At 41.9% G+C, this 27,166-nt stretch overlaps 1 protein-coding gene across 1 annotated transcript in view; it reads right to left on the reverse strand.

The window, feature by feature from the left end:
• Nucleotides 1–24,620, reverse strand: part of LOC143783234 (CUB domain-containing protein 1-like) — a 44,554-nt gene extending 19,934 nt beyond the window's left edge. The window contains exons 1-5 of the mRNA XM_077271652.1: nt 24,584–24,620; nt 22,179–22,532; nt 9,964–10,323; nt 3,122–3,349; nt 591–980 (exon numbers count right to left, since the gene is read on the reverse strand). Of these exons, the coding sequence (XP_077127767.1) occupies nt 591–980; nt 3,122–3,349; nt 9,964–10,323; nt 22,179–22,532; nt 24,584–24,620 (1,369 nt within the window). The remainder of the gene's footprint in view (nt 1–590; nt 981–3,121; nt 3,350–9,963; nt 10,324–22,178; nt 22,533–24,583) is intronic.
• Between the last annotated feature and the right edge of the window lie 2,546 nt (nt 24,621–27,166).

The following is a 27,166-nucleotide window of genomic DNA, read 5'->3' on the forward strand; positions in this document are numbered from 1 at the left end:
ATATAACATAGCATAAAATACAAAACACACATTTCGAAAGCTTACAGCTTTGTTCATATGGACATCAGTAATATTTATGACATTGACCTGAAGAAAGCTGTATGCTTTCGAAATGTGTGGTCTTTTTACATTATGTTATATGATTAAACATATCTCCAATACAACAGGCCACAACAGCTATATCTAGTTCAATTTAGTAACCCAATATGTCCATTTTCAGTCTCCTGGAACTTTAACTATGTTGAGTGACTGATGTTTTTTTCTATTTGGTTCATCAGAGAGAAGCTGCCTATGTTATGAAAATCACTGAGTTGGAAGTATGCCATGTCGAATACTCCTCATAAACGAGGTGGGCAACCTAAATCATAAGCCAGTAATTGATAAAATCTACTACCTTAAAAAAGTAAAAAAAACAAAAAAAAAACAAAAAACAAAACAAAACAGCAGCACCCCTCTTTGTTACTGGTCTGGACATATTTGCAATTTCCTCCAGTAGACATAGCATAGCAAAGCCTTAGGCAGTGGAATGGATCCTGGAGTTTTTACCACATCAAATTTTAAATATGCAATATTTAGTAGCAGTACTATACCTTTAATGAACGATACAAAAGACACGTAGAGGTCATGGGTGGTCAGTTTTTTGGACTCTCCATTACTTGGCATATTTAAGGTGATCGTAACATTATCTCTCAGCTGAATCTTTTCAATAGATCCATTAGGACAAAAAGTGCCAATTTTAAATTCCTGTTTGTTAGTGGAACTCAAGATGTCATATGTAAACCCTGCTGCCGTCATGTTGCACTTTTTATCTACCGCATTCTGTTGTAGATACATGGACTTGGATACGATTTCAGTACTGATATATTCCGGAGCAATCAATTTCCAAGTGTAACTCTCCAGCCGCACAGGAAAATCAATAAGAGACGGTGCGATGTTAAGGAGCATGTTGGATATTTTACAGATGGTGAGATTCCAGCATTCTAAAAACACACAAAAGAGAAAGAAAATGATATACTCTGTACTGTGGACTGTGGGTCTAACTAAAATTACGTTCATTTACAACATGTGTAAAGCGGCAACATATATCGTGGCATGTAAAAGTTTGGGCACGCCGAGTCAAAATTCCTGTTATTGTGAACATTTAAGCAAGTTAAAAAAGTAAAAGATGACATTTCCTTTGTATTTTTGGCAAAAAAGAGATTATAATAAAACATGTATACACACAGCACATATACACACTTGAAGACTTACTAAAGGAAAAAATGGGCAGATGCAAAAGTTTGAGAACCCTTCATGCTTAGTTCCTAGTAGCACCCCCTTTTGCAACTATCAGAGCTTGTAAACTTTTTTTTTTTGTAGCCAGCCAAAAGTCTTAATTCTTGTTTGAGAGATTTTCATAAATTCTTCCTTGGAAAATTCTTCCAGTTCTAAGATTTCTAGGTCAGGTCATCTTACATGCTTTGTTGTTTTGAGGTCTAGCCACAGATTTTCAATAATGTTCAGATCTGGGGACTATGAGGGCCATTGTAAAGCTTTCAGCTTGCGCCTTTTGAGGTAGTCTATTGTGGATTTTGATGTGTGTTTAGGATCATTATCAATTTGTAGAAGCCATTCTCTTTTCAACTTCAGCTTTTTTACATATGTTATTTCCAGGTGTTTTGTTTGCATCAAGGATTTGTTGAAATTTCATGTAATCCGTTCTTTCTTCTCTCGGTGAAATATTCAGCGTGCCTTTGGCTGCAACACAATGCCAAAGCATGATTGATCCACCCCCATGCTTAATGGTTGGCGAGAGTTCTTTTCCTGAAATTCTGTGCCCTTTTTACACCACACATATCTTTCATCATTGTAGCTAGAAGAGTTCTATTTTAACTCATCGGTCCACAGTACTTGTTTCCAAAATGCATTAGGCTTGTTTAGGTGTTCTTTTACATACTTCTGATGTTAAATTTTCTGGGGAGGATGCAGGAGATGTTTTCTTCTGATGACTCTTCCATGAAGGCCATATTCGTGCAGGTGTTTCTGAACAGTAAAACAACGTACCACAATTCCAGAGTCTGCTAAATCATTCTGAACGTCTTTTGAAGTCAAGCGGGGGTTCCTATTTGCCTCTCTAGCACTAGTATGAGGAGCTTTCAATGAAATCAACTGCACCGGTTAACTGACATTTCTTAATTACATTTTGAACTGAGAAAAGGGCAGGCTTTTCCTGCTTTGTGGGCCTCCACCTTTTTCATTTTCAGAGTGCTACACAGTTGGTTAGAAGAACCCATGGCTGCTGTTTTGTGGCACAAGGCTAGAGGAGGCTGGGTTTTTATAAGGCTGGGAAATTTGTATCACCTGGCTTTTCCTAACAATGATAGTGAACAAGCCATAACCATCACAGGCTAATTAAGGTATGAAACCGTGGTCAAAAGTTACCTGAGCACACAAATCCTCAAATGAGCCCAAACTTTAGCATCAGTCCATTTTTTCTTTTGTAATTTTTAAAATTGACAAAAAAGCAATATATATTTATGTTTGCCTAAAATACAAAGCAGGTGTGCCAAAACTTTTATATGCCACTGTATAATGAAAAAGGCCCAGTAATTTCACTCCTTACCAATGTACACTGACTTTTTTTTTTATTTAAAAAAAAAAAAAGGGGGGGAAAAGCTTCTCTAAACCTGGTTTGGTTACTTTCTGTACCTATGTATGACTATAATGCAGCTACACCATAAAAAAATGGCTTTAAATGAACAGAATAGGTCCAATTGACATCAGGAGGACCTGATGACCATTTCTGAGGATTATGGCTATCTGTATTTAGCCACATAGTATGTTAATGTTACTGGGGAAGAAACATCACACTAAACTGTTGCCTAGAGGTTTCCATTAGTCTAGTTTTAGCATAATGTGGCTCTTTTTGAGGTCCCAGCAGATGGTTAATGCCTACTAGGGCCAGTTTGTTTCTCACAAGACTACAGTAATGCAAATGCCTGCACCCAGTACCAACAATAAATAAAATGCAACAACATCACCATTTTCTATTCTCCATATATCCAAACATATATTTATTTAAATAAATTGACTGGTAAATTCAGCATCGCACAACAATGTAGTAGGTAATCCATTTTCCTACCTATTTTTTTTTCCGCCGTTACTACCAGGCTTTTAAGATCGCCACAAAGAAACGAGATTTTGTAGTATTTTGCTTCATCAAGCACAAGCTCGGGAGAGCATTGTCCGAATGCCTTACAGATGACACACTCAGGAGCAAATGTGCGCCCAAGTGCTCTCTTGCCTATACGCACAACAAGGCCGCTTTCTTTTGTCAAATCCAGATGATATAGTTCGTCTGAGGATACATCTGAAAACACAAACATATAAATTATACAATATTAAATATAGGTTAAGAGCCACCAAAATAAATTCTGCTTTATACAACTGATAATATACTGTGCTTAAACTGCTCTAAATAATATTTGGATAAATGGAGAATTCCTAAAGCATTACTTAATAAGCCATAATTAATTCCCTACCAAGTCTTACTATGAGAAAGTTATAAAACGTTGTTGTTAGTGGACAACTTTTTGTTCTGTATTTTATTACAATTTTATACTAGATTTTACACACATAAAAAAAGTTATGTATAAGTAATTAAACTTGGAGATAAAAGTGGATGAAAGTAAAACTGCGCTGCCGAAAATCCAATATACAATAGTATACCAGATGAAGTATGGATTCGGTTTTGTCAACGCTTTTAGAGGGGATTATACCTCCACATCAGGACAAACCAAAAATGAACCACATTGTTTTGACCTCGAAACACGTTGACAAATAAAACCGCATCCATACCACATCCGGTATCCTTTTGTATATTGGATTCTCGACAGCACAGTTTTACATCCACTTTCATCTCCAAGTTTGCTTCCTATCTGTTTGATGGACCCGCAGCAGCTCTCTTTGCTTACAAAATAACAAAGGGGTTGTGACTGTCACAACTTCTCACCCCCTCCAGTTGAGTAATCCTGTTTTACTCTTTTTTTTTTTTCTTTAGTAATCCTGATAAGGTCCCATTGCGCTTATTGAGATTCCAGTTTTTATCTACACACATATATAAATAACTAAATTTATTAATGTAAATAGCAATTCACTTATAAAATAATAAAGTCCACACATGCTAGTAAATTAAGTGAAACCCACAATGATCACAAAAATAACTTGAAACTAACAAAAAAGTTTTTCAATTTAAATCTATTGAATATCAACAAATGAAAATTGAACATTGCTTTTGAACTGTAGTTCAAGAGAAAATTAAAAAAAAAAAATTAATTAACATGGCCTGGATAAAAATAATGGCACTCCTAGAAAAGACTGAAAATAATTTGACATGTTAAACTACCGGTAAGTTGTGTCCTGTAATTAGCTGCACAGGTAGCTGAAAAATTGATCAGTCAGTCTGCCTATTTAAAGGGTGAAAAGTAGTCACTGTGCTGTTTAGTATCATGGTGTGTACCAAACTACGGATCAAAGGAAGCGAAGGACACATTAGCATGAACATTATAGACAAACATGTTAAAGGTTAAGGTTACAAGACCATTTCCAAACAATTGCACATTGTATTTAGAAGTTTAAGGTCTATGGGACTGTCAACCTCTCTGGACATGGCCGTAAAAGGAAATGAATAAACTGAAGAAATGGATAAAACAAATAGTAACCAAGGAGCACAGAACAACTTTCAAAGAAGTTAGAGGTAAACTACAAGGTCAAGGTACAGAAGTATCAGATTACACCTTCCATGATGGTCTTGGCCAAAATGGACTTTAACGCAGACAACCAAGGAGGAAACTACTTTTGAAAGCAAAATCAGTAAAAAGCTATAATGGAATTTGCCAAATACATATTGACAGGTCACAAAGCTTCTGGGAGAATGTCATTTGAGACAAAACTGTACCTTTTTGGCAAGTCACATCAGCTTTATGTTGTTAAATACAAAATTTAAGCATACAAAAAAAAAAACACCATTGTACCTACTGTAAAACATGAAGGAGGCCCAGTTATGTTTTGTGGCATTAGTGTTGCATTTAGGTGTCTTGAACCTGTGCAGGGTACAATGAAATCTGAAGACTATCAATGCATTGTGGAGCAAAAATTTGCTGATCAGTGTTAGAAATGTTGGACTGAGTCACAGGTCATCTAATAGGATAATGTCCCAAAACACAAAGCTAAAACCATCTAAGAATGGCTAAGAGCAAAGCCTTGGACTTTTAAGTAGCTTCTATGGCCCATGACCTACATCCTATTGAACAACTGTGAAAGGAGCAATTTGCTTACGATAAGTGGGCTAAAATACTTGTGGACCAGTACAGAAGGCTCATTGAAAGTTGCAGAAATAATTTGCTTGCAATGATTGCCACAGAACTTCGTTATGCACCAAAATATTAAGTTATAAGGGAACAATCATTCTGTCCAAGCCAGTTTATTAATTTAATTCTTTCGGTTGAACTAAAAGCTAAAGCAACATAGGATTTTCTTTATCTGATATTTAGTAAATTTCAATTGAAAATTACTTTTTTCAAGTTATTTCAGTGACCATTGTGGGATTGTCTTACTTTAACAGAGGGGTATCAACAATGTTGTCCACATGTCAGTACTTATTCTATTTTATAAGTAAATTACTATCACATTATTACATTAAAGGGAACCTGTCACCCCCAAAATGGAAGATGAGCTAAGCCCTCCGGCATCAGGGGCTTATTCTGTAATGCTGTAGATAAGCCCCCGATGTATCCTGAAAGATGAGAAAAAGAGGTTAGATTATACTCACCCAGGGGTCGGTCCCGTTGTGGTCCAGTCCGATGGGCATCGCGGTCCGGTCCGGGGCCTTCCATCTTCTTACGATGACCTCATCTTCTTTTCTTCATGATGCAGCTCCGGCGCAGGCGTACTTTGTCTGCCCTGTTGAGGGCAGAGAAAAGTACTGCAGTGCGCAGGCAGCGGGAAATGTCAGAGAGGCCCGGCACCTGCGCACTGCAGTACTTTGCTCTGCCCTCACCAGGGCAGACAAAGTACACCTGTGCCGGAACCGCAGCGTGAAGACAAGAAGAGGAAGTCATCCTATGAAGATTGGAGGCCCGGATCGGACCGCGACGCCCATCGGATCGGACCGCCCGCGTGAGTATACTCTAACCTCTTTCTCATCTTTCAGGTTACATCGGGGGCTTATTTACAGCATTACAGAATGCTGTAGATAAGCCCCTGATGCTGGTGGACTTAGCTCATTCTCCATTTTGGGGGGTGACAGGTTACCTTTAATGACCAATTTGGACAATAATGTGATATCAGGCTGCGCTGTTGTAATGAAGAATCCTTAGGACCAAGATCAGTTAAAAGGTTTTTTTTTCATCTCCACAGTATGTTCTAATATTGGACTAGTGTCTTTTAGCAAGTGAAAAACAAATTGCAATTGTTTTTTTTTCCACTTGAAAAAGTCGCTAGTCCAGCATTGAAATGCGTTGTGGGGATAAAAAAAAAACGTTTAACTCATCTTGGTCCCAAAGATTCTTCATTAAAGAATATCGTATTATTGTCCAAATTGGTCAACTATTCTGGAGATCATCCCCCAACCATGAGGCAGCAGCTGAAATATTCAGGAGTTCATAGGAGTTGCACATAACCTGCATAGGGGAGAACCTTCCTTTTACTTTCCTTTGCACCCAAGAGGGTGTCACTCAATTATCTTGTTCGCTTTATATTCAGTAAATGCACTCAATACTTAGTCGGGGCTCCTTTGGCATCAATTACTGCATCAATGCGGTGTGGCACGAAGGCAATCAGCCTGTGGCAAAGCTGAGGTGTTATGGAAGCCCAGGATGCTTTGATAGCAGCATTCAGCTCTTCTGCATTGTGGGGTCTGGTGTCCCTTATGTTCCACTTTACAACAACCCATAGATTCTCTATGGGGTTAAGGTCAGGTGAGTTTGCTGGCCAATCAAGCACAGTGATACTGTTTTTAAACTAGGTTTTGGTACTTTTGACAGTGTGGACAGGTGCCAAGTCCTGTTGGAGAATTAAATTACCATCTCCAAAAAGCTTCTTGAGAGAGGGAATCATGAAGTGCTCTAAAATTTCCTGGTAGACGGCTTTGCGCTGACCTCGGTCTTGATAAAAAACACTATCTATACTAGCAGATGACATAGTTCCCCAAACCATCACTGATTGTGGAAACTTCACACTAGACATCAAGCAGCTTGGATTGTGTGCCTCTCCACTCTTCCTCCAGACTCTGGGACCTTGATTTCCAAGGTCTAGTGTTAAGTATCCACAATCAATTATGGTTTCGGGAGTCATATCATCTGCTTGCGTAGGCCCACTGTTTTATCAAAACCAAAGTCAGCACAGCCATGTGCCAGGAAATCATAGAGCACTTCATGCTTCCTTCTGCCGACAAACTTTTTGGAGATGGAAATTTCATTCTCCAGCAGGACTTGGCACCTGTCCACACTGCCAAGAGTACCAATACCTTAAAAATCACTGTGCTTGATTGTATGCTTGTATCACTGTATATTGATTGTAGTGCTTGTATCACTGTGCTTGATTGGCCAGCAAACTCACCTGACCTTAACCCCATAGAGAATCTATGGGGTATTGTCAAGTGGAAGACAAGAGACACCAGACCCAACAATGCAGACAAGCTGAATGCTGCTATCAAAGCAACCTAGTCTTCCATAACACCTCAGCATTGCCACGATTGCCTCCATGCCACACCGCATTGATGCAGTATTTGATGCAAAAGGAGCCCCGACCAAATACTGAGTGCATTTACCGAACATACATTTCAGTAGGCCAACATTTCAGATTTTAAAATCATTTTTTCAAGCTGGTGTTATAAAGTATTCTAATTTACTGAGATCATGACTTTTGGGCTTTCATTGGCTGTAAGCCATAATCATCAACATTAACAAATAAACACTTGAAATACATCACTATTTGTAATGACTAATATACGAGTTTCACTTTTTGTATTGAAGAACTGAAATAAAATAACTTTTTGATGATATTCTAATTTTGTGAGGTGCACCTTTATATCTTCTTTAATCCTATGACTTAACCTCACCCAAAATTGTGTGCCATGGGAGAATTTGTAATGGCGCTAGCGGGGATGTCATTTAGGTGAAGTGAGTTCATTGGCTGTGAACTCCCAGGACCTTTCTGACAGCACTAGAAGCGTGAGAATTTTCTCACGCTTGTGGTGATGTCAGACAGGTTACAGGAGTTCACCATGAGACACTGAGCAGGGGTAGCAGACAATGCTCAGTGTCTCTGCTGGATGGCAGGCTGTATGGTCACATCATGCAACCATGCATCCAGCCATCTAGAAGTAGCAGAGCTAGACCAGTCATGGGACAAATGGATTATTGTCTTCTCAGCGGACAGGTGAGGAATATTGTTGTTTGTTCTTTTAATTCTCTTGCAAGGAACAATGGCTTCATTGGAATGGGCGATGTTGTAATTATGGTTTAATTAAGATTTATTAAAGGAGTGTATCATTCTTTCAATTAAAAGACTTTATTCTGGGTTTGTGTGTTTTTACACAATATGACAATGGGGTTAGTAATGGAGGTGTCTTATAGACGCCTCTAGATTACTAACCTCAGGGCTTGATGTCACCTGACAATACAAAGGTGACATCACCCCTCCAACTATAACACCACAAAGCCACCATATCAGGGCAAGTGGGAATAGCGAGGCTAAGTGCCAGAATTGGCACATCTTATAGATGCACCTTTTCTGTCCTGGCTGAGAGCTGATGTTTTTAGCCTGGGTGGGGCAGTATCCATGGCCCCTTCTTAGGCTATTAATATCAGCCTGCAGCCATCTGCTTAGCCATGGCTGGTTATTAATTATAGGGGGACCCTGCCTCATTTTTTGGGGTGTCTCCCATTTTAAATAGCCAGTAAAGGCTACGTATCTTAATAGCCTAGGAGGCTCCATGGGTATTACCTCCTTCCTAGGCTATAAACATCTGCCCCCAGCCGTCAGCTTTCTCTCTGCTGGTTAAGAAAGTTACGAGTGAACCCACACCATTTTTTTCAAAAAAATAATCTTAATAATTGAATACATGTACAGTAAGCTGAATACGCACTGTACTAACTGTATATGTCACTGACATCTATATATCTATTCTATGTGTATATACTGTATGTAATCTAGCTATTCTTTCCTGTCGGCTCTCGCTGTGAATTTATTGAACGCGGCTGCTGAATTTCTGGCTTTTCAAAGGTCATCAGTGTGTAGAAATTGGACAGCACTCGAATGGTCCGAGTGTTGTGTGATTTTTTCTCGCACCCATTGACTTCTATTGCTCAATGTGAATCAATTTCCGATTACAATTGCAACATGCTGTGATTTGTTTCCAGTCCGATCGTGATCTGATACGAGCTGGAAGAAAAAATGCAGATGAACACACAATGATAGAATAACACTGGTCCAAATGCAATCTGATTTTTAATCGGATTGCATTCGTCCAATTTCATCGCAAGTGAGAAAGAGCCCTAATGGCGCCAACCTGACAGTGTCTGTAGCTTACTGAGCACAATCCTGCTGACAGGTTCACTTTAAATTACATGATGGCTGCTGAAATGCTCTGCAGATCAGTGGGGATGCACATGGTCCAGAGACCAACACTAATCCCTCAAAACACTTGTGGGACTTGCGCTGCTTAGGAACCAGGAGAGCTCTGCTGCTGCCCAAAAGCGCACATTGAGTGGTGTCCCGGCTTAATAGAAAATCATTGAGTCCATTCTCCAATCTCTGTACTAGCTCATAAGAAAATCATAAGAGAACTTTAGACTTATTTGGAGGAATTAAATTGAGCAGCAACAAAATAAATATATACTGGCAAAACACCAACATTATAATATAGTGAATATTCTTAGAATACTGGTATTACAACTAATGTTAGGAAAAAAAATAACTTACTTCCTCGAGTTTTATTTTGCACAGTGATGGTAAAGTTCAAGCTTAAGTCTGAGTGACCAACTATCTGTTGATCTACCTCACAGTTTGCCAACGATAAATTGAAGTTCCCAGGTATATTCGCTGGCTGATTTTCTGTCAGTGTTGACCCAGTGTATATTGGTAGGTAGTAGTATACACGCTCCTCCCTTTTCTTACATGTAGGGCGAGAATAATTGAGAAAGTGCACAATGGCCGCGTGGTTTTCAGGCAGGATGAATTTCCAGGTCATTTCTTCATTCGTAGGGAACGGGTCAGGGTAGTTTGCAGACAGCAGATTTACAACTGACTCTTGACGGAAAGTGGATTCAACAATACTCAATCCTGTAAAAAGAACATTCTGTCAGTACATCATGTTAGATGTAGTGTCAAAATACTGCTTCCCAAAGCCTTATTCATGGACATCTGAATGAGGCCAAAAGATGGGGGGCAGCCATTGAGTTCAGCAGGCCTCCCTGCAGATGACAAGAGAAAGGTCAGGCAGCTGCATATCAACATGCCCAATCCTTTCGTATCATATTCAGAGTATGGGAGTGGATAACGTTCATCTCCTTATTCAGAACACATCCAAGCTCGAATGAGGCAAGTGTTCATGTGTATTGAGGTATAATCATCATATGATTTCTCTCATCTGTGTGCTGCCTGTCTTTAAGATGGACAGCACCTAACCAATAGTGTTTAACCCCTTAACGACCAGAGGTATTTTTGTTGTTGCATTTTCATTTTTTGCTCCCCTTCTTCCCAAAGCCATAACTTTTATTTTTTTTGTCAAAAAGGCCATGTGAAGGCTGTTTTTTCTGCGGGACGAGTTGTACTTTTGAACGACACCATTGGTTTTAACATATCACGTACTGGAAAATGGGGAAAAAAAATCCAAGAGCGGTGAAATTGCAAAAAAAAGTGCAAACCCAGTTTTTTTTGTTTTTTTTTACCATGTTCACTAAATGCTAAAACTGACCTGCCATTGTGATTCTCCAGGTCATTACGAGATCAAAGACACCGAGCATGTATAGGTTCTTTTTTATTTAAGTAGTGAAAAACAATTTCAAAGTTTGATAAAAAGAAAAAAAAAAAAGTGCCATTTTCTGATACCCGATCTGGGCTTGACTGAGAGCTTATTTTTTTGCATGCCAAGCTGACATTTTTAGCTATACCATTTTGGTACAGATGCGATCTTTTGATCACCCATTGTTGCATTTTAATGCAATATTGTGGCGACCAAAAAACGTAATTCTGGTGTTTTGACATTTTTTCTCATTACGCCACTTAACGAGACTAGAAGCTGCACTACTTTGATCGGCTCTGCTACATACAGGCGATGATCAGATCGGCCTGTATGTAGCAGAAATGCTCACTAGCTATGAGTGCCGACCACCAGGCGGCGCTCATAGCAATCTAACTATGACAACCATAGAGGTCTGTTGGAGACATCTGGTTGTCATGCCAACCTATTGGTGACCCACGATCACAAGACTGGGTCACCGGTGGGCAGGTTTAGTGACGCGCTTTCGTAAAGGGCGAGTTAACAGCCGCGAGTGGATCGCGATTCCACCCACAGCTATTGCGGGCACATGTCAGCTGTATATATCAGCTGTCATGTGCCCGGAAAGGTGCAGGCTCAGTGCCTCCGTTTCTTAGGTTAAGAAAATAAATTGGCATCAATGCAGAAATATTGATCAGTTAATGGACACAGAATGGTCAGATTTTGGTAAGACAAAAGTTTTGTCGCTCACAAATAGTGATGTGATATTCAAACAAATAATTAACTCAAAATACAAACATATGTTGCATAACATTGGTAAATGAAGTTGTGGTGCTATTAAGAGTCATATTTAATATTTTGTATGACTTGCATGAGCTTGAAGGACTGCATCCATGCAGTTCAACAATGATTCATACAATTTATTAATGAAGTCATCAGAAATAGCAAAGAATGCAGTCTTACATGCCTCCCAGAGCTCATCTAGATTCTTTGGTTTTGTCTTGCAAGCTTCCTCTTTCATCCTAACCCAAACATGCTCAATGATGTTCATGTCCGGTGACTGAGCTGGCCAGTCCTTGAGCACCTTGATCTTTTTTGCCTGGAGGAACTTTGTTGTAGAGATGTATGAGATGGAGCACCATCCTGCTGCAGAATTTGACCCCTGTTATGATTTGGAATATAAGTGGTAGCTAATACTTCTTGATATTTTAGGTTATTGATATTGCCTTCCACCTTGCAAATGTTTCGCACACCCCCATACTGAATGTAGCCCCAGACCATGATCTTTTCACCACCAAATTTAAATGTTTTCTGGGTGTATTTTGGCTCCATACGGGCTCCAGTAGGTCTCCTGCAGTATTTGCGGCGGCTGTGGTGTAATTCTACTGAAGATTCATCAGAGAAATCTACCTTCTGCCACTATTTCAGCGTCCATCTGTTTAGCAGGCTGTGGGACTTAAAAAAAAAAACAAAAAAAAACGTGTGGTATTTGCAATTTGCCTTTTGTTTAGTGCTGGCTTCTGGGCACTGATTCAACCATGGAGGCCGTTTTGAGACAAAATCCTACAAACTGTTCTAGTTGACACAAGGACTTGAGGTCACCAGGCCTGTTGGAGCTCTGCTGCAGTGGAAGAGGGGCTTGCTTTGGATTTTCTAACCAACAAACATTCCTCCTGAGCAGTTGTCTAGCGGGGTCTGCTGGACCTGGGCTTGTCAAACACATCTCCAGTCTCTTCAAATCTTTTTTTTAATTCTTTGTACTTGACGCTGAGACACATTAAAGTTGACAGCCACCTCTGCAGTGGATCTGGTCTTCAGCCCCTTGATAATCCAGGCTTTGGTCGCAGGGTGGATTTTTGGCATGTTGTCAGAGCTCAAGTTGCAGTTCAAGTGAAGGTCTGGGGTGCTGGGTTTCTTTTTATACACACACACACACACACACACACACACACACACACACACACACACACACACACACACACTAATTAACCGATCATTTACTGAGCACTAGTGATGAGAGAGTATACTCATTGCTCGGGTTTTCCCGAGCACGCTCAGGTGATCTCTGGGTATTTGTTAGTGTTCGGAGATTAAGTTTTCATTGCCTCAGCTGAATGATTTACAGCTATTAGCCAGGCTGAGCACATGTGGGGGTTGACTGGTTGCTAGCGAATCCCCACATGTAATTAAGCTGGCTAATAGCTGTAAATCATTCAGCTGCCTTAAACTTAAACTCCGAACACTAACAAATACTCGATCACCCGAGCATGCTCGGCAGGCTCGGACTGGCCCACCGGAGAACCGGAGGATTCTCCGGTGGACCCAGGCACTGACACCTGCTGGCATACTTGCCAGCAGCTGCCTAGGGCCCCCACTGCTTCAAGGGCCTTATGGGCGTGGAGAAGCGTGAATACCATTTTTTTTTAATAGCTGGCAGCGTTAGCCGCAGGGTGAGGCTAACGCTGCCCGCATGTAAAGCCCCACCACCGCACCACACACACGCACCGTCTGCACCACATACACAGGCACACAGAGTCAGACACACAGCACAGTTCACCTTCTGGTAGCAGCAGCACTTCCTGGCGTCCTGCTTCCTGTCTGAGACAGCCCAGCTGGACGACATCATTATCCAGCACGCTGTCTCACACAGAAAGCTGCCGGCAAAGAAGAGGCTGCAGGGAGGTGAGCTGTGCTGTGTGAGTGTGCCAGTGTCTGTGTGTGAGTGTGCCAGTGTGAGTGTGCCAGTGTCGGTGTGTGAGTGTGCCAGTGTCTGTGTGTGAGTGTGCCAGTGTGTGTGTGAGTGTGGCTGCGTGTGCGTGCATGCGTGAGTGTGCCTGCGTGTGTGTTTTGGTGGGGAAGCACAATGATATTGGTGGGGGATGCAATAGTGCAGGCGATGGGCAATGATGGCGGTGGGGGGAGACAGTGATGGAGATGATGGGCAATGATGGTGGTGGGGAGACAATGATGGAGGTGATGGGCAATGATGGAGGTGATTTGGCAATGATGAAGGTGATGGGCAATGATGGAGGTGATTAGGCAATGATGGAGGTGGGGGAGGCAATGATGGTGGGGGGAGGCAATGATGGAGGTGATGGGCAATGATGGCGGTGGGGGCAGGCAACGATGGAGGTGATGGGCAATGATGGTGGTGGGGGAGGAAATGATGGTAGGGGGAGGCAATGATGGAGGCAATAGGCAATGATGGTGGTGATAAGCAATGATGGTGGGGGAGGCAATGATGGCGGTGATGAGCAATGATGGCGGTGGGCCAGGCAATGATGGAGGTGATGGGCAATGATGGTGGTGGGGGAGGCAATGATGGAGGTGATGGGCAATGATGGAGGTGATGAAATGGGCAATGATGGTGGTGGGGGAGGCAATGATGGAGGTGATGGGCAATGATGGTGGTGGGGGGAGGCAATGATGGAGATGGTGGAATGGGCAGTGATGGGGTGGTGGGGGAGAAGGCAATGATGGAGGTGGCGATGAGGACAATGATGGGGGTGGAGAGGGGCTGCATTATACTTTGTGAGGGGGGCTACATTATATTCTGTGGGGGGACTGCATTCTTCTCAGGGGACTACATTATATTCTGGGGGCCTACATCATACTATATGAGGGGGCTACAGTATACTTTATGGGGGCTGCATTATATTCTGTGGTGAGGCTGCATTATTCTCTCAGGGGACTACATTATATTCTGGGGGGGCTCCATATCACTATATGAGGGGTCTACAGTGTACGCTATGGGGGCTGCATTATATTCTGTGGTGGGGCTGCATTATTCTCTCAGGGGGTGACATTATATTCTATGAGGGGGCTACCCCTCTATGATTCTACCCCAACACCTGCTACATAATTAAGACATGTACTACCTTATATTATACCCTGATATTAGTATGTTTTTCCACACAATTGGTGGTCTTGTATTTCTAGGTAGCTGCATAGTGGGCCCCAAGAATGATTTTCTCTGGTGGGCCCAAGGTGCTCCAGTCTGACGCTGGTGCTTGGGAAAACCCGAGCAACGAGTATATTCACTCATCACTACTGAGTACAGGTGAGGATGTAAACTAGGATTGGGTGCATTATATGACCAGGCAACAAAACTTTTGTCTTGCCAAAATCTGACCATTCTGTGTCCATTAACTGATCAATATTTTTGCATTGATGGCGATTTATTTTCTTAACCAAAACCACATTTCGCAGGGTTTCAGCTTTCAAAAGAATAATGTATACAACCAATGGATGAATTTAACGTCAAGTTATAAGTAGTGTTGAGCATTCCGATACCGCAAGTATCGGGTATCGGCCGATACTTGCGGTATCGGAATTCCGATACCGGTATTCCGATACTTGCCGCGTATCGGATACCGGAATCGGAAGTTCCCAGATTCAAAATGCACAAATTCAGCCAATGAGAATGATTTCAAGTGTGGGCACATCCTGTTCAGCATGGAGGGCATGAAACTACTGGCATGGCTGTGATTGGCTGCTGAAATGATGTCATGATGCAGTTTAAAAGTCGCTGGTGCCATTTTGCGATCACTCTGCTGTGAATTCAGTTAGTGACAGGACGCTGTTTGCTGACTGAGGGACAGTTTAGAGATAGCGATTTGCTTCTTTGTGCTTTCCAAAGGCTAATTTAGCAACCGCTGTGTTCACCTACTATTCACCTTGCTTTTGCCTTGTAGCGCTATTTTCACAGCGATCTGCAAGGTCTGTGTGTTTGTGTGTGTGTGAGTGCAGCCCACTCTCTAGTCTGAGTGCAGCCACATAGGCCATCCATAGCTGGTTGTATTCAGTTCAGGGAGGGTGGTTCATTGCCTCATACTGTCCTTTTTTTTTTTTTTTCTTTTCAAGTAGTGTAGTCTGCTGCTCATTACTACTGGAAGTACTTCGAAAACTGTTTCTGATGAAGGTCTTGTGATTAGACCGAAAACGTTTAAATTTTTGAACTGGATGCACTTAATAAACGAATTGTTCACCTTTCATCGTTGCATATAAGAGCGCCTGAGTGCCAAGTAATGTATTGCTAGCAAAAAAACCAAACAAAACAGGTGTGGGATTGCACTTTTTTTGCAATTTCACTGCACTTGAAATTTTTTCCCAGTTTTCTAGTACACGACATGCTAAAACCAATGATGTCGTTCAAAAGTGCAACTTGTCCTGCAAAAAACAAGCCTTCACATGGCCATATTGATGAAAAATTAAAAAGTTATGGCTCCGGGAAGAAGGGGAGCGAAAAACGAAAACGCAAAAAGGCAAGGTCTTGAAGGGGGTAAATAACATTTGCCATATGACTACTTTACATCTGCATCATTTTTTAAACATTTTTTTTTGCTAGGAAGTTAGAAGAGTTTTTTTTATTTTTGCCAACAAAAATTATAAAAAAAATAAAAATAATTTGTTTTGTAAGGACCACATCACATTTGAAGTGATTTTGGGGAGATATATATATATATACACACACCAGAACATACCAAACAGATGACACCTCTCCAAAAACTGCACCCTCCAGGGTAATCAAAACCACATTTAAAAAGGTTTATTAACCATTCAAATACTTCAAAGGAATTAAGGAAATGTGGAAGGGAAAAAGAAAAAAAACAACATCCTACCTTTTTTTATTAACAAAAGTTTACTTTAGTCCTTACCCTTTTACAAGGGTTAAAGGAGAAAATGACATTCCTCCGGAGTACGCAGATACCCCATATGTGGGGAAAAACAACTATTTGTGTACGGCAGGGCCCGGAAGGAAAACCGCACAGTTTGACTTTTTGAACGCAAAAATAGTTGGAATCGAGAGCCAAAGCCATGTTGCGTTTGGAGAGCCCCCGCTGTATCTAAACAGTAGACCCCCCCCCCACACAAATGACCCCATTTTGGAAACTAGACCCCAAAAGGAATTTATCTAAATGTGTGGTGAGCCCCTTCAACCCACAGGTGCGTCCCAGAAGTTTATAATGTTGAACTGTGAAAATGAAAAAAATGTTTTTTTCCCACAAAAATGTTGGTTTTGCCCCAATTTTTTCATTTCACAAGGGTAACGGAGGAAAATTGACCATACAATTTCTCCCAAGTAGGACGATACCCCATATGTGGTCAAAAACTACTTTTGAGGCAGAGTACAATGCTCAAAAAAGAAGTGCCATACTGGAGTTCAGATTTTGCTGTAATGTTTTGAGGATGCCATGTCACATTGGCAGAGCCCATGAGGCATCAGAACAGCAGAAACTCCCCATAAGTGATGTCATTCTACAAACTACACCTCTCAATGAACTCATCTAAGGGTATGTGTCCACCTTCAGGATGGCCGGCGGTTTGGCTATGTGCACACGATGCAGATTTGGTGCAGAATTTTCTGCACAAAATCTGCACAAAATCTGCATCTTCTGGCAGAAAACGCACCTGCGTTTTTTATGCGTTTTTTTAATGCGTTTTTAGTGCGTTTTTTGCAGTGCAGTTTTGGTGCAGTTTTTTAGTGCGTTTTTAGTGCGTTTTTTTATGCTGATTTGTCAGCTTTTTAAAGCTAAATAAAGAGATTAAAAAAAAAAAAAATTACGTGATGTCATTTCCTAGTCCAACCTCTTCTCAATCTCCATTTTGGAAAGCCATAACCACTTTCTGACAGGCCTCACCATGAGTGCTGGTAATGAAGAACACAGGGAAGAAAGTAGCCCACAGCATGTTACTTCTGTGTGGATACGCAGGCCACAACGCCTCCAGATGATTGGGGTTTTACTGGAGTATCTGAACCAGCAAAGATTGCAGGTAAGGCTAGGTTCACATTAGCGTTGTGCGGCGCAGCGTCGGGCGCTGCAGCGGTGACGCATGCGTCATGCGCCCCTATATTTAACATGGGGGCGCATGGACATGTGTTGCGTTGCGTTTTGTGACTCTTGCGTCTTTTTTGGTGTTTTTTCCCATGCGTTTTGATGCGTTTTCGGCAACGCATGCGTTTTAGGACGCGTGCGTTCATTTGCAGAAATGCAACCTGTAGTAATTTCTAGCGGCGTTTGTTTGCCGCAAAAAAACGCATGCGTTTATTTGCGGCAAAAAAAATGCATTGCTGTCTATGTAAACGCATGCGTTTTTAAGCACATGCGTTTGTTTGCGTTAAAAACGCATGCGTTTTTATAGAAAAAAAACTGAAAACAAACTGAAAAGCCACCCACCACCATCAAGGTGATAAAGGGATCCAAACCCTAACCCTACCCCTAACCTCACCCCTAACCGTTTAATGAACATTTTCTGACATAGTGCCACGTATTTCAGTCACGTTTAATGAACATTTTCTGAGTCATAGTGCCACGATATTTAAGTGCCACGTATTTAAGTGCCACGTATTTAAGTGCCACGATATTTCGGTGCCACGTATATAAGTGCCACGTATTTCAGTGCCACGTATTTCAGTCACGTTTAGGGTTAGGGTTGATATTCATAGCCTAGAGAGGGGCCATGGATATTGCCCCCCCCCCAGCTACAACTACCAGCCCGCAGCCGCCCCAGAAATGGCGCATCTCTAAGATGCGCCAAATCTTGCGCTTAGCCTCTCTCTTCCCACTCCCGTGTAGCGGTGCGATATGAGGTAATAAGGGGTTAACGTCACCCTGACATTGTAAGGTGACGTTAACCCATAATGAAGAGGCGTCTATAAGATGCCTATCCATTATTAACCCCTAAAAAAAAATTGGCGTAGGCTCCCGCCCAATTTTCATGTCCAGAAAGGGAAAGCCAGCGACTGCAGGCTGCTAATTTGTAGCCAGGGAAGGGGTTAATCTTCCCAGGCTATGAATATCAGCCCACAGCTGTCTGCGTGGCCTTACTGGCTATTAAAATAGGAGGACCCCTAGGACTGCGGGCTGATATTCATAGCCTAGAGAGGGGCCATGGATATTGCCCCCCCCCCCGGCTACAAATACCAGTCCGCAGCCGCCCCAGAAGTGGCGCATCTCTAAGATGCGCCAAATCTGGCGCTTAGCCTCTCTCTTCCCACTCCCGTGTAGCGGTGGGATATGGGGTAATGAAGGGGTTAACGTCACCTTGACATTGTAAGGTGACATTAACCCCAGTTAATAATGGAGAGGCGTCTGTAAGACGCCTATCCATTATTAACCCCAAATTACTGAACACAAAAAAAAAGACACAGGAAAAAGTATTTTAATATTCTAAATTTTACCATACTTACAAATCTCTTCCTGATCTGTAGTCTTTTCCGACGTAGTCCATTAATATTGAGTGTCCCACGACGATCTGCCATGGAGAACAGCCACACCAGGAGATGTGACTGCTCTCCATGGCTGCCAAAACACACTGACAGGAGCTAAAGCTCCTGCAGTGTGCCTGCACATGCGCGAGTTTACCGGCGTTCAATGAACTCCGGGACTCTCGCTTTACGACACTACGGCAATTGAACTGCTGTAAAAATTTTCAGCAAAGTGAGCTCCCGGAGTTCATTTAGCTCCAGGAAAAGAACGGGCAGCTCCGATACACTGCAGGAGCGATTAACTCCTGCAGTGCATCACCGGAGGACGTCGTGGGACAACCTATTAATGGATTACGACGGAAAAGATTTATTTTTATTTTTTTTTTTGTGGGGGGAGAAGAATGATCGAGGAAGGTGGCCTTCGGGGACGTATGTGGTGAGTATGTACTACATGTTATATGTGTGTTTGTGTTTTTAACCCATTGTAGTCAGTCGCCTGACGATGGGACAACTCTCCCATCATCACATTTCGATGGGAGCAGTAGTCCCACCCGACGAATGACTACAATGAGTCACTACTGACAGACAGACACACACACAGACAGACACTATACATACCATTTCTACCATACGCCTCACATCGATCCCCATCCGACTGTACGACTCCATTTTCACTACACTCCGCCCACACACTTCCTCCTCTGACGTCACTTCCGTCTGCTGCGGTTTTGACACCCAAATCCGCATAAAATCTGCAGATGGTATTTACATCTGCAGTTTTTATGCGGATTTGACCCACAGAATGGGAGTCAATGGGTGCAGAAACGCTGCAGTTCTGCACAAAAGAAGTGACATGCACTTCTTTGAAATCTGCAGCGTTTCTGCACGGATTTTTCTGCACCATGTGCACAGCTTTTTTTTTTTCACATTGATTTACATTGTTCTGTAAATCACAGTGCAGTTCTGCAGCGTTTCTGCTGCAGAAAAAAACGCTGCAGAACTGCACTAAATCTGCATGGTGTGCACATACCCTTAGGACGGAGCTGCAAAGCTACTCAAGTATGTAATTCGAGCAACCACGATAATCGATGTATTACCAAGCACCCTGATGCAAACGCGAGCAGTGAGAACTAGCGCTCAACACCAATCATATCGTAATAATTTTTTTAACTTTTAAAAACCCTAATACAGTGATCAAAAGGTATCAATAGGAAAAATCCCTAATGTGGCTGGGTGTAGGCCACGTCCGCCAAGAGGAGGCAAAGGGCCAGGAGACACATCAAAAGGGGCCGGGGGATGGCAGAGGTACCGGGGGAAGGGTGGGTTGGGGTCATCATTTCTCTCTCCTTTGACATGCATCTTATAGCCCTGATCGTGTTCTCCAAAGTCTCTGCTTCCTTTGATAGTTTCAATCATTTTTACAATGACTGAAAACCTTAAATACTTCCATCCCTCCTGGTCATTTAATAATCGCACAAATGTACAGCTTAGTACATAAGAGCTCTTGCAACTGCGATTAGCCATTCACCTCTATGTCCATCACATCACGAAGACGGATTGCTACTCATTGGAAGTGATATACAATATCAAATTATATTGTGGTACAAGATTTGCAAGAAAAATCGATGTGGATACCTTTCTCCCAATGATGACAAAAGTATTCTCGAAGTGATACCATTATTGGATAACCAAACATATACAGCTCTGGCAAAAATTGAGACCACTGCAAAATGTTCATTTTGTCTGAATTTTTCTCTATATAGGTATATATTTTGGTAAAATGGAAATTGTTCATTTATTCTATAAACTTCTGATAGCATGTCTCCGAATTTCCAAGCAATAAATTTGGTATTTTTTTTCTGACAAAGAAAAATGGTCAAAATAAAAACAAACAGTGCTTTCAGACCTCAAATAGTAACATAGTAACATAGTTAGTAAGGCCGAAAAAAGACATTTGTCCATCCAGTTCAGCCTATATTCCATCATAATAAATCCCCAGATCTACGTCCTTCTGCAGAACCTAATAATTGTATGATACAATATTGTTCTGCTCCAGGAAGACATCCAGGCCTCTCTTGAACCCCTCGACTGAGTTCGCCATCACCACCTCCTCAGGCAAGCAATTCCAGATTCTCACTGCCATAACAGTAAAGAATCCTCTTCTATGTTGGTGGAAAAACCTTCTCTCCTCCAGACGCAAAGAATGCCCCCTTGTGCCCGTCACCTTCCTTGGTATAAACAGATCCTCAGCAAGATATTTGTATTGTCCCCTTAAATAATGCAAAGAAAACAAGTTCATAATCATTTAGAAACAACACTAATAATGTTTTAACTCCGGAAGAGTTCAGAAATCAATATTTTGTGGAATAACCATGATTTTTAATCACAGCTTTCATGCGTCTTGGCATGCTTTCCACCAGTCTTTCACACTGCTTCTGGCACAAAAATTTCAGCAGTTCTTTGTTTGATGGCTTGTGACTATCCATCATCCTCTTGATTACATTCTAGAGGTTTTCAATGGGGTTCAGGTCTGGAGATTGGGCTGCCCATGACAGGGTTTTGATGTGGTGGCTGTATTTTCTGGTTAGCCAATACAGAAAATGAATACTCATTGGAAGCAAACTAATTCAAGATGCATTTGATGATCTTTCTTTTGTGCCATGAAAATGTTACATCCCTTAAATAACTTTGCCACATTTTTATGTCATAATCACACACACACACACACACACACACACACACACACACACACACACACACACACACACACACACACACACACTTCAAAACTGCATTAAAAAAATGTTTGGGGGTGTGAGCTGAAGGGGAGGGGGACTTTTCATTGAGCCCAATATGTTAAAAAAAAGTTTTTGTAATCCTGCAAAACCCTAGTAATCATAAGAATGAAATATTATACAACAGTAAAGTTAGCAGAATTCAAAGGAAAATATTTGAAATATTTTGATGTTCCTTCAACACTTACCGTACTTCTAATGGAAGATCTGTTTGCAATGCTAATTCCAGGATCTTTGATATTAACATTCCACGGCAGACTTAAAGCAATAGCTCCTCTTTCTTGGACTTTAATACGGGTGACAGTACCATTCTGGCAGAAGGTCCCAATGGAACAGGATGAGTCATGAGAATAAGTGCTGATCTTGTAGCTAACAAGGTCTGGACACAGGCTTGATGGATGTATCTGTCTCAGGGATGGAGTAGGGAAGCCTAGTACAAGGCCATTGTTTGTGGAAGTCAAGATGTTCCAGGTGTAAGTCCGATTTAAGCCTTCTAAGTTTGGAGGCTGTAGACTAATATTCAATGGACACACACGAGAGCTGCAATCTAAATATGACAGGAATCAAACATACATATCACTTTTAATGTCTGAGCATATTCTTTAAAGGGGTTGCCCCAAGGTGGCTAACCCTAGCCCTAGCCCTAACCCTAACCCTAGCCCTAACCCTAACCCTAATGGGAAAATGGAAATAAATACATTTTTTTTATTTTTTTATTTTTCCCTAACTAAGGGGGTGATGAAAGGGGGTTTGATTTACTTTTATAGCGGGTTATTTAGCGGATTTTTATGATTGGCAGCCGTCACACACTGAAAGACGCTTTTTATTGCCAAAAATATTTTTCGCGTTACCACATTTTGAGAGCTATAATTTTTCCATATTTGAGTCCACAGAGTCATGTGAGGTCTTGTTTTTTGCGGGACGAGTTGACGTTTTTATTGGTAACATTTTCGGGCACATGATATTTTTTGATCGCTTTTTATTCCGATTTTTGTGAGGCAGAATGATCAAAAACCAGCTATTCATGAATTTCTTTTGGGGGAGGCGTTTATACCGTTCCACGTTTGGTAAAATTGATAAAGCAGTTTTATTCTTCGGGTCAGTACGATTACAGCAATACCTCATTTATATTATTTTTTTATGTTTTGGCGCTTTTATACGATAAAAGCTATTTTATAGAAAAAATAATTATTTTGGTATCGCTTTATTCTCAGGACTATAACTTTTTTATCTTTTTGCTGATGATGCTGTGTGGTGGCTCGTTTTTTGCAGGACAAGATGACGCTTTCAGTGGTACCATGGTTATTTATATCTGTCTTTTTGATCGCGTGTTATTCCACTTTTTGTTCGGCGGCATGGTAATAAAGTGTTGTTTTTTGCCTCTTTTTTTTTTTTCCTCACGGTGTTTACTGAAGGGGTTAACTAGTGGGGCAGTTTTATAGGTTGGGTCGTTACGGACGCGGCGATACTAAATATGTGTACTTTTATTGTTTTTTTTTATTTAGATAAAGAAATGTATTTATGGGAATAATATTTTTTTTTTTCTTTATTTAGGAATTTATTTTTTATTTATTTTTTTACACATGTGGAAACATTTTTTTTTTAACTTTTTTACTTTGTCCCAGGGGGGGACATTACAGATCGGTGATCTGACAGTGTGCACAGCACTCTGTCAGATCGGCGATCTGCTGTGCAGGGCTGCAGGCTTACCAGCGTCTGCTCTGAGCAGGCACTCAGTAAGCCACCTCCCTCCCTGCAGTACCCGGATGCCGCGGCCATCTTGGATCCGGGACCTGCGGCGAGGAGGGAGGAAGGAGACCCTCGGAGCAACGCGATCACATCGCGTTGCTGCGGGGGTCTCGGGGAAGCCCGCAGGGAGCCCCCTCCCTGCGCGATGCTTCCCTACACCGCGATCATGTTTGATCGCTTAGTGCCGGGGGTTAATGTGCCGGGGGCGGTCCGTGACTGCTCCTGGCATACAGTGCAGGATGTCAGCTGCGATATGCAGCTGACATCCGGCCGCGATCGCCCGCGCTTCCCCCGTGAGCGCGGCTGATCGCGTATGACGTACTATCCCGTCGGTGGTCATACGGGCCCACCCCACCTCGACGGGATAGTACGTCAGATGTCAGAAAAGGGTTAATGTCACCTTACAATAGCAAGGTGACATTAACCCCTTATTACCCCATATCCCACAGCTACACGGGAGTGGGAAGAGAGGGGCTCAGTGCCGGAATTGGCGCATCTTACAGATGCGCCATTTCTGGGGCGGCTACGGACTGGTATTTGTAGCCGGGGGAGGGGGCAATATCCTTTGCCCCTCTCTAGGCTATGAATATCAGCCCACAGCTGTCTGCGTAGCCTTTCTGGCTATAAAATATAGGGGGACCCTACATCATTTTTTGGGGGGGTCCCCCTATTTTAATAGCCAGTAAAGGCTACGCAGACAGCTGCGGGCTGATATTCTTAGCCCAGGCTACAAATATTGGCCCCTGGCCGCCGGCTTTCCCCTTCTGGCGCAGAAAATTGTGCGGGAGCCCATGCCGTTTTTTTTTTTTTTTAAATTAAAACGCTCATTAAGGCCTCTTTCACACTTGCATCGGTACTGGTCCGTCTCTATGCGTCGCGCCGACATACCGACGCATGTTGTGAAATTTGTGCACGACGTTGACAGCAGATGCAGTTTTTCAACACATCCGCTGCCCATTCTGAAGTCCGGGGAGGAGGGGGCGGAGTTTCAGCTGCGCATGCGTGGTAGAAAATGGCGGACGCGACGGACAAAAAAGGGTTCTCCTGAACATTTTTTTGTGCCGGCGGTCCGCCAAAACATGACGGATCCATTGCACGACGGACACGACATGTGGCCATCCGTCGCAATCCATCGCTAATACAAGTCTACAGGTAAAAGACGCATCCTGCGAGCACATTTGCAGGATCCATTTTTTTCCTAAAATGACGCATTGCTAAAAATGCAAGTGTGAAAGTAGCCTTAGAAACATCGGCCTTTCTATTATATATCTATGGATATATCTATAGATATATTTATAGATAGATATACAGTTAGGTCCATATATATTTGGACACAGACAACATTTTTCTAATTTTGGTTATAGACATTACCACAATGAATTTTAAACAAAACAATTCCGATGCAGTTGAAGTTCAGACTTTCAGCTTTCATTTGGGGGTATCCACATTAAAATTGGATGAAGGGTTTAGGAGTTTCAACTCCTTAACATGTGCCTCCCTGTTTTTAAAGGGACCAAAAGTAATTGGACAGATTCAATAATTTTCAATAAAATGTTCATTTCTAGTACTTTGTTGAAAACCCTTTGTTGGCAATGACTGCCTGAAGTCTTGAACTCATGGACATCACCAGACGCTGTGTTTCCTCCTTTTTGATGCTCTGCCAGGCCTTCACTGCGGTGGTTTTCAGTTGCTGTTTGTTTGTGGGCCTTTCTGTCTGAAGTTTAGTCTTTAACAAGTGAAATGCTGCTCAATTGGGTTGAGATCAGGTGACTGACTTGGCCATTCAAGAATATTCCACTTCTTTGCTTTAATAAACTCCTGGGTTGCTTTGGCTTTATGTTTTGAGTCGTTGTCCATCTGTAGTATGAAGCGACGACCAATCAATTTGGCTGCTTTTGGCTGGATCTGAGCACACAGTATGTCTCTGAAGACCTCAGAATTCATTCGGCTGCTTCTGTCCTGTGTCACATCATCAATAAACACTAGTGACCCAGTGCCACTGGCAGCCATGCATGCCCAAGCCATCACACTGCCTCCACCGTTTTTTACAGATGATGTGGTATGCTTTGGATCATGAGCTGCACCACGCCTTCGCCATACTTTTCTCTTTCCATCATTCTGGTAGAGGTTGATCTTGGTTTCATCTGTCCAAAGAATGTTCTTCCAGAACTGTGCTGGCTTTTTTAGTTGTTTTTTTTAGCAAAGTCCAGTCTAGCCTTTTTATTCTTGATGCTTATGAGTGGCTTGCACCGTGCAGTGAAACCTCTGTATTTACTTTCATGCAGTCTTCTCTTTATGGTAGATTTGGATATTGATATGTCTACCTCCTGGAGAGTGTTGTTCACTTGGTTGGCTGTTGTGAAGGGTTTCTCTTCACCATGGAGATTATTCTGCGATCATCCCCCACTGTTGTCTTCCGTGGGCGCTCAGGTCTTTTTGCATTGATGAGTTCACCAGTGCTTTCTTTCTTTCTCAGGATGCAGCCAAACTGTTGATTTTGCCACTCCTAATATTGTAGCAATTTCTCGGATGTTTTTTTTTCCTGTTTTCGCAGCTTAAGGATGGCTTGTATCACCTGCATGGAGAGCTCCTTTGACCGCATGTTTACTTCACAGCAAAACCTTCCAAATGCAAGCACCACACCTCAAATCAACTCCAGGCCTTTTATCTGCTTAACTGAGAATGATATGACGAAGGGATTGCCCACACCTGTCCATGAAATAGCCTTGGAGTCAATTGTCCAATTACTTTTGGTCCCTTTAAAAACAGGGTGGCACTTGTTAACGAGCTGAAACTCCTAAACCCTTCATCCAATTTTAATGTGGATACCCTCAAATGAAAGCTGAAAGTCTGAACTTCAACTGCATCTGAATTGTTTTGTTTAAAATTCATTGTGGTAATGTCTATAACCAAAATTGAAAAAATGTCGTCTCTGTCCAAATATATATGGACCTAACTGTATCTATAGATACATAGATGTATCTATCCATATATCTGGCTGCTTTCACACATCCGGTTTTTGCCGTCAGGCACAATCCGGCGAGTTTTGAAAAAAACGGATCAGTTTTTTTTCTGCCGAATCCGTTTTTTTCTCATACAGTTGTATTAGCGCCGGATTGCGCCTGATGACCACACGTTTCATCCATTTTTTGCCTGATCCATCAAAAAACCTGTTTCCTCCGGACGGAAAACACATACATAGGAACGGTTTTTCTGTCAGGCGAAAAAATGCACAGCGACAGATCCGGCAAAAAACAAATGAAACGTGTGACCATCAGGCGCAATCCGGTGCTAATACAACTCTATGAGAAAAAACAGATCCAGCAGGAAAAAAAAAACGGATCTTTTTTTTCAAAAGTTTTGAAAAAAAAGATCCGTTTTTTCTGCTGGATCCATTTTTTCTCATAGAGTTGTATTAGCGCCGGATTGCGC

Source organism: Ranitomeya variabilis, chromosome 6 (assembly GCF_051348905.1).
Source record: "Ranitomeya variabilis isolate aRanVar5 chromosome 6, aRanVar5.hap1, whole genome shotgun sequence".
NCBI classification, from domain to species: domain Eukaryota; kingdom Metazoa; phylum Chordata; class Amphibia; order Anura; family Dendrobatidae; genus Ranitomeya; species Ranitomeya variabilis.